Source organism: Morone saxatilis, unplaced genomic scaffold (assembly GCF_004916995.1).
Source record: "Morone saxatilis isolate NCDOM2014 unplaced genomic scaffold, NCSU_SB_2.0 Contig14, whole genome shotgun sequence".
Classification (NCBI taxonomy): domain Eukaryota; kingdom Metazoa; phylum Chordata; class Actinopteri; family Moronidae; genus Morone; species Morone saxatilis.
In genome coordinates, this window is record NW_023339696.1 from 9,669,254 (window position 1) to 9,677,974 (window position 8,721).

General features: G+C 40.3%; 1 protein-coding gene across 1 annotated transcript; it reads left to right on the forward strand.

The window, feature by feature from the left end:
- The first annotated feature begins 2,743 nt into the window (after window positions 1-2,743).
- wfikkn2a (info WAP, follistatin/kazal, immunoglobulin, kunitz and netrin domain containing 2a) lies at window positions 2,744-5,244 on the forward strand. Its single transcript, XM_035655417.1, has 3 exons — window positions 2,744-2,962; window positions 3,510-3,826; window positions 4,044-5,244. Exons 1-3 carry the CDS (start codon window positions 2,744-2,746, stop codon window positions 5,242-5,244), a joined length of 1,737 nt encoding a protein of 578 aa, XP_035511310.1.
- The last annotated feature ends 3,477 nt before the right edge of the window (window positions 5,245-8,721 follow it).

Here is an 8,721-nt window from a genome sequence, read left to right on the forward strand (position 1 = left end):
AAGTCAAGGTCTGTTTGCAGACAATGCATGTGCTGAAGGAAGATAGACTGTTGGGGCGCCCTGCGTGGCGTCCACCGTGTGGCGTTATTCAATATGTGACATGCCCTGTAGCCCCAGTGTCGGCTATGCTGGGAATGCAGGGTCTTGAGGGGTGAAGGTTAGGGGTGGAAGGCCTGAGGGGGTGAGTGGGTGAGCAGACACTGAAAACACAGCTTGACTGTGTTTGTGTATTTGCAGGAAATTGAGAGTGTGCACATACCGTGTTATGTGTGTGTGTGTGTGTGTGGTGTGTGTGTGTGTGTGTGTGTGTGTGCAATAAGTGAAATGTATGTAATCTGTAATTTTATTTAAGCAAATCCCTGTAAATCGTTAATATCCCCAGCTAAATGATCAGTGTTTACCATATTCATTATTTACTTTTTCTGCATGCATGTGCATGAGTCTCACCTGAGTGTATGTGTGTGTTTTCAGGGGGGGCTCACAGACATAGACCAGACTGAGACTGCAGGGTTCGGCCTGGATAACACTGAGCCTCTTTGGGCTCAGCAGGGACCCATCTTGGGAAGCAAAGACCCCATACTCACACACACACACACACACACACATGTACACTCACAATGAGGCCACTAAATTGTTGCTTTTTTCCCCTTTTAATTAAAAACATTACAGATCCATTTTGATCATTACGTACTCCAATTACTAGCACTTTTGGCTTAAGTTAATCAAAATCCTGTTTAAATGCTATTTAATATATAAAGCATTTTCAGTGTTGGAATGTAGTAGGGTTAGTGATAACTTGCGTGCTCAAGGCACGTCAGGCTTGTGCTATCACAATATTGACATGTAAGAAGTAGTACAGACAGTTTGATCTCATGCTGTGAAAAAAAGGATTTGTTCCCCAAAAGCCAATTCCAGGAAGTGCTGCAGAAAAAGGGGCTTCAAAACAAATACGCTTGTTCTCTGTTTGGCCCGAGAACATGAACAGAAAAAAAGAAAAAAGGATTATGCAGATCCAACCAAACCGTGACAGAGCCTCATAGTAATTTAGGAATACCCTTTACTGTAGCTCAAATAAAACAAGTCTTCCTCATATTACAAGCTTTATCTTTAATACAATTTAATATTCCATCTGTGTGATGAAGTGTTGTCAAACTGGGATGTTTGGCATGCATGTTGTTCAAGTCATCATGAAATGTCATGGTTGCACCTGTCCTGGATGACAAAACAGACTGTTACAAACTGAGCCAGCACATTAGAACATTTCACACCATTTTATATGTCAAGCATATACTCAGCATCACTGCACTTCACTAGTTGGCATTTCCAAAGATTTGCAGTGGTTGATTCATATAAACAGCAGAATGAAGGACATTTCACAACACAAACTAAACTGTTTGAGGATGCATGTTTTAACATTTGAATCATCACACTGGAATCACCTGAATGGTACATTACTTGGTATCAGATATGGAGACAATAAAATCATACACAATTCTACATCAGCTGGATTTTGCACAATAGGTTGGGCCCCAACATTATGTAGAAAATCCAGTATGGCAGTATAGTTTTTGAGGTACAGAAACCTTTAGAGAAAAAGAAGAAGAGGAGGAAAAATAGGATGAAATAAGAGGAGGGGGGGGTGGGTTACTATCCGGATTGTAATCCCATGGTGCAAATAAGTAACTATCAATTAATAATCCATAATGTAACCACCTCTACACTTAAATCTACTAAAGCTGTTTAAATGTACCTTGCACTGCTTGGTTCACTTTGAATGCAGAAGTCAAACCAGAGTTTGGTGCCATCTTCTGGAGACTGACATTTTGTTCAGATGGACAGGAGAGATTTTACAGTGGTGCATATTTATCATGCAGTATTATAGTGCACAGTATTATCATACACTACTGCGTTTAATGTGATGAATATGACAAGACAGATAGAATTATTATTGAACAAAAGCATCTTATAATAAGAAACACTACACAATTATAACTATTTAAGGTGAAGTCTTTTAACACAGATAACGTGAAAATAAAGGCCAATGTGACTGTATAATACAAAATATATTAAAAAATAAATACATTACAATACACAGTCATTGTATAGGCTCTATTCAGTACCTTTTATCTTTGCACTTATTAAAATGTGTGAACATCCAAAATGCTAGATCGTGCCTACATTGTAAAGCAAATGCTACTCACTATACTTATAGTGTATATATATTAATATATATATACTATATAGTATTGCTAAATATCCACTCCTTTGCACTGACTTTGCAAGCTAAGGGTTAAGGCAGCCAGCGCCTTACGCACAGGTGTCTCGCCAGTCCTCTATGAAACAGCGGCTGCAAACTGTTGGCGAACTTTTTTTTCCCTTTTTTTTTTTCTTTAATTAAGTTGATCATAACTGTAACTCAGCTGGGATTTGCTGTCCGACTAGACAGGCCACTGTAATTCATGTAGTTAGATCTTAAGTGGGTTTGCTCACCGCAGCCCTAATCTCTTGCTACTATTAAACGTGGAGCGACTAACCTGGAGGAGCTTTCCACATCGTGACAGGTCCCGGACGCTCCTCTTTCCGCTGTTTTTAACTCTGCGTCTGATTCCAGTGGTTAGAAAATCAATTACGCGACAGTCTGGAGATAGTTTAAAGAGTTTTTCAAAACTTTAAAGTCGAGTTAAAGTTGTTGTATTTTAAGATTTTTTTTTTTTTTTACTCTCCGTCCTGTTACGCGCCGGATATGTGGTGGATGCTGTTTCCCCGATGGATTTGGTTTCTTCTGGGACATTGTTACACTATTCTCCTTTATATGGATAGCTGCCGCGTGAGAGCAATGCCCATGCCCATGTCTGTGGCAAAAGTGGTGTACTCTCACGCAGGTCTGTGCCCGAACGACCTGAACCCCAACCTGTGGGTGGATGCAATGAGCACCTGCATGCGCGAGTGTGAATCCGACCAGGTGAGTAGACCTGCAGCTGATGAAACGGTGAAAGCTGTGAAATGTGTAGACAAAGGGGCATAGGTGCTTAGACGTAAAGACAGCCCGTTGTTGCTGTTGTTGGAAGAATATTTGTGAAACAGGCTGTGTGGCCAGCTCTTAAAACAAGAACGTTTTAACAAAATATATCTATCTATCTATCTATCCAAAATGTCCATCATATCAGATTGTCTCAGTGCCCAACAATTCCTGTTTTCCTTTTCAGTGTTCATGAGCTGCTGCCTGGGGGTTGAAAGAAAAACAGTTCAACATAAATAATCATAGTGGTTATGTAATGTTACACATTTCTAACTAAATTTATTTATTTCTATTCATGCTGTTTTATTTAAAGAACCCTCTGATCTAAATTCATCACAATGAAATCAGCAGGAGGTGTTTTGTAAAGAAGAATCTCACCAAGAATCAAAGCAGTTTCTCAGTTTCATGCAGGATTTCTGTATCTCAACTGTAACAGGGATAAATATGCTGGTATGTGGTACAAAAGGTTTTCTTTCTTTTCCAACTGTAGGACTGTGAGTCATTTGAGAAGTGCTGCCCTAATGTCTGTGGTAACAAGAGCTGTGTGGCAGCACGCTATATAGACATCAAGGGCAACAAGGGCCCCGTTGGAATGCCAAAGGGCGCCACCTGCGACAAGTTCATGTGCTCTCAGCAAGGGTCAGAGTGCGACATCTGGGATGGCCAGCCTGTTTGTAAGTGCCGGGACCGCTGTGAGAGAGAACCCCACTTCACATGTGCATCTGACGGCATGACCTATTATAACAAGTGCTACATGGATGCAGAGGCCTGTTCCAAGGGTATCTCTATCTCTGAGGTCACCTGCAGGTAACATGTTAAGTATTTAAGATCTCTACTATTTGTTTTTGGTGTTACGAGGTAAAGTTGTCTTGTTTTAGTCCTCAAAATTAAGACATTTGAAAACCTTTTTTCTGGCTGTAGCATGGAATAATACATGTATTAATACAGTCATATAGTAATTAAAGAAGAGCCTTTGATGCGTCCTGGCTCTGATTAATTCCTTTCTTATTCAACCTACTTACAGGTACCACCTGACCTGGCCCAACACCAGTCCAATCCCTCCAGAGACCACCTTACATCCCACCACTGCCCTCCAGACCACTCTCCCAGCTGACATCCAGCTCCCCACCATACACACTGGCCCCACCCAACAGGCTGTTTTTGTGGGTGAGACAGCTAGCTTTCTGTGTGAGGTGACTGGGAAGCCACGTCCAGAAATCACCTGGGAGAAACAACTGAAGGGCAAAGAGAACACAGTAATGAGACCTAATCATGTCAGAGGGAACGTTGTGGTCACCAACATTGGCCAGCTGGTCATATACAATGCGCAACTTCAGGATGCCGGCATCTATACGTGCACCGCCAAAAATGTGGGTGGAAGCATATCATCACACTTTCCCTTGGTAGTGCTCAAAAGAGAAGCGAAAGGTAAGAACGCAGAGGGGAATAGTACCAACCTGCCATTTCCAGCTGAAGAGTGCCTTAAGAGTCCAGACACAGACGACTGTGGGGAGGAGAGCATGAGCTGGTACTATGAACCAAAGAGGAACAATTGCTTCACCTTCACCTACAGTCAGTGCAATAAAAACCGTAACCATTTTGACACCTATGAAGCCTGCATGCTGTCGTGCGGAGGAGAGCTGGCAGCTCCCTGCAGCCTACCGAGCCTCCAAGGGCCTTGCAAGGCGTATGAGCCTCGCTGGGCTTACAGCAACGGCCTTAAAAAGTGCCAGTCCTTCGTGTATGGAGGCTGCGGTGGCAACGAGAACAACTTCGAGTCTAAAGAGGCCTGTGAAGAGATGTGTCCCTTTCCAAAGAACCACAATTGCAAGATGTGTAAACCTCGAGGCAAGATGGTCACCAGCTTCTGCAAGAGTGACTTTGTGATCCTCGGGCGTGTGACTGAGCTGACAGAGGAGCAGGAGTCAGGCCACGCTTTGGTGACAGTGGAGGAGATTCTGAAGGATGAGAAGATGGGCCTGAGGTTCTTTGGTAAAGAGCCCTTGGAGGTGACTCTTCTGAACATGGACTGGAACTGCCCCTGCCCTAATATTACTACAGCCAACGGGCAGCTCATCATCATGGGGGATGTTCACAACGGGATGGCCGTCCTGCAGCCCGACAGCTTTGTAGGCTCCTCCAGCACTCGTAAAATCAGGAAGCTTCGTGAGATTGTCCACAAGAAAACCTGTGATTTCCTTAAAGATTTCTCTGCTGTACAGTAGAGTCTTTGAAAGGTCTCACATTCACTGAAAGTCAGTTACCTCACCAGTCTGACCGACTGCCAGTAAACCCAAAACTAGTAACTTATCTGTAACATTGGAGGTTTTGTTGCCTGTTTCAGATGTTTTTCGTTCCTTACTTTGTTCGTTATTGCTCTGTAGATCTAAAAAAATCACTCCTCATAGTTCCCACTGTTATCACTGATCACTTTTGTCAGTTGTTTTCATTCATGATTTGTGTTCACGTACGTTGTTTCAAAACTGTCCAAATAGCTCTTTTTAAAATTAGAATTAAGAATAAATTAGAATTAGACAGTTTTGATGGCCACACCTAGGGTACACAGGTAGAATAGTATTAGTTACAAGCATTTACCCTGTACAAAGTATTTAATCTTTGTAACTGTTTACTAAAATTGAATTTCCTTTATCGTTATCTTGAGTATACTAATATCATTCCTTTAGCAGTATGTTTTTGGTACGTTTGCTTTACGTTTTTGTGGGTTATCCCGAAATAGACATTGTTTAATATCTGTCCTGAGTTCTTGAGCTTGCAATTTGAAGCCTCAGTTTATGTACCAGAATCAAATAAGCTCTTTGGTTCCATATTTTGTGGAATCTGGTTTGATAAGTTTTAATTTACAATACAGAATATGTATATGGACTTCTGTACTTCATATTTATTTTTCTTGATCTATTTCTTATAGGGCTATGGCGAGCATATACATAAAATCAGGAAGCTTCGTGAGATATGTATATATCTATAAATATATATACAGAAAGTCTCTCTGTAAATTTAATTACATAGAGAACAGACATGTTTTTATGTTATCTATGATATATATTAGTGTTCATTAAAACCTATATGGAACATGATGGCAAAATAAATAAAGATGATTTAGAAACTACTACAGATGTCTTCGCTTTGTGATGTTGTTGTGCTGTTCCCTGTGTTAAAGACAAAATACCCAACATGCTCACAGCTTATCAAAAGGCTCATGTGGTCAGTGCATGTGCTGTTCTGTAGTTGACATCCCTCCATCCATCCTCCTCCTTCCACTTGTATTTCACACACACACACACAGAAACATATAAGCGCCCGTGCACGCCTATAAGCCCGCACGCGCTCAGTGGGGATCAGACAGTGGTCGCTGGGGATGAAAACACTGCTGAAGATTGTTTTTCCACATGTCTGTTTATGGCCACTATTGTTTGTATCAGAACTGATTGTGTAGTGTGGAGGGTCGGAGGTCATTGTTGCAGTGGGTCATATTCAATAATGCCATAGCTCATGAAGCAGGAGAGGGGTTTAATATCAAATCTGTGTGGTTGTTCATTATGTGTGTAAAACAATGACTGATAAATGTAGCGTAATCTGCTTTTAGAGCAGGGCCACCACCGCTGAAAGAGTTTGTATTTGAATCTACCAGGCCAGGAAACTTCATTTATGTTTCTATTCCATAATAAAGACTTCAATGACAACTCTTTTTGCAATAAAGACTCAATTCAAAGTCTAATAAGAAACCAAAAGCAGTTTTCATGGAATAAAATCACACTGAAAAGCTCCACTTAGAGCCTATGTGGATGTTTTTTTGCGCAATCATGCGCTCCTTTCGATAAAAGCCAATGAATGAAAATTAAGACAAGCCAGAGAATAAAGACGTTTTTTAACATGTTTTTTAAAGAAATGCTACACTTATCGTAGACCACTGATATATTTTTGCTCGTAAATGTCATGCTTGACAGAAGAAGAGGCTGGATTTACAAATGCAGCGCACATTTGGTGCATTTGTGGATGTTTTGTAAAAGGGGGCTTTGGGTCCATATGGCTCCACGTGCTTGTTGCCACTCAAGAAAAACTCTTTTTCCCACCAAAAGTTATCCTTTTGTAAATGGAGCAAACCGACTGACACTAAATAACCAAATTAAAAAGAAATAAATAAAAGAAAGTTATGAACCATAAGAGAAATTATAAAATACCTCAGTGGGCCCGGGAAAACATTTCCTCACAATAAGTGGAGTGGAGAAAATAAAAATATTCGGACAAAGTGCCCATAGCAATCATGTAAATGCATAATCAGTAGAAATCTTTATTTTTTCCAATATACTTCTCGCAATCTCAATGCACAATACAAGGTAAAAAGCATGTACAAAAATAAAACAAAAAAGATTGCATATTGACATGAGGAGACAAATGCACAAATCAGAACCTTTTGGGGGCTTCGCCTGATATAAATACTGTTAAAACACGTGTAAAACTATGGAATTCACGCACTGACTCTTGCTTTGAATGCTTTGGCTTTTTTTAAGTGTGGAAAAGCGCTCCAAACCAAAGCGAACAGAGCCTGGGAGAGAAAATGCTGCCTGTCCGGCGGGTCAGGGGGTGTTGGGGTCAGTCCTTGCGGCTGAAATGTGTCCCCTGGATGAACCTGCCACTGCTGCTTTGTCGACCTTCGGTTGAAATACCTTTTCAACTCTCTCATCGTAAAGACTTCAGAAAAGAAGACCTCCTCGTATACTGGGAGAGCTTCTGGGCTTTTTTTTTTGTCCGAAGACAATGACGGTACAAAACAAGAAATATCTGTCTTGAAACGTGACGTGAAAGCCCCCCTCGGTTAGCTCGGTGTAAATGAAAAACTCTAAAGATTCCCATGTTAACTAAGACTAAAACTTTTGCATAAAGCCATGCTAATAATGCACAAGAGTTCAAACATATTTTAGATTAATAAAAGTTGAACGAATACTTTTAATTAAAATTGTATGTGTGCTATACGAAAATGTACACGTTTTTTTAAACAAATAAATAATGGCGTAAAAAATCATATGAAGAAAAATAAACAATTATACTCCTAAATATTCTGGATTTGATTATTTCCGATGAGAAACATCCAATATCAATTCGATGCCATGCAGGAACAAATGATCGTTCATATTAGAGTTTCAAATGGCACGAAAGAGCCTCTGAAAATGTACACTGTTTACACAGATGTCAGGAGAGATTTATAAGGGCACTCAGAATAGTATGCACACAGGAATGTCTTGCTTTTGGGAATAATATTTAGGCTAAGAAAATTTCAAAGCTTTATTGTACAAAATAAGTTAAAACATACTAGTCACAAAGATCTGAAAGATTCACTGGATTTTTGCAGTTTACCAAAGTAGGTTGTGTTAGGCGTGCTCTGTGGAAATAAGGTTTCCTTCAAGTATATATATATATATTGTGCGTTTACTATGAAGTTTCAATGGGAGAAAAACTGAAATAACCTCTGTCTCTGTGTGTGAGTGTGTGTGTGTGTGTAATTTGAACGAAAGGACTTCCCTGTTCTGAATGAAGCAATTAAATCTTTCAACCAGCGTGAATCCACGTGAGAAGAGTAGTAACACTTTGTTTAAATCCACGAAATCAGCCGAGGTTGCTCATTAAATGTCCTCGGGGTGGGGGGGGGGCGTCCAAAAAAAATAAAATAAAAAATAAAATAAAGT

Excerpts from the sequence above, each read along its gene's own strand:
- wfikkn2a (XM_035655417.1), top strand. The coding sequence starts at position 2,744 with ATGTGGTGGATGCTGTTTCCCCGATGGATTTGGTTTCTTCTGGGACAT. Across the intron at positions 2,963-3,509 it reads GCGAGTGTGAATCCGACCAG|GACTGTGAGTCATTTGAGAA; the intron begins GTGAGTAGACCT and ends TTCCAACTGTAG. Across the intron at positions 3,827-4,043 it reads ATCTCTGAGGTCACCTGCAG|GTACCACCTGACCTGGCCCA; the intron begins GTAACATGTTAA and ends ACCTACTTACAG.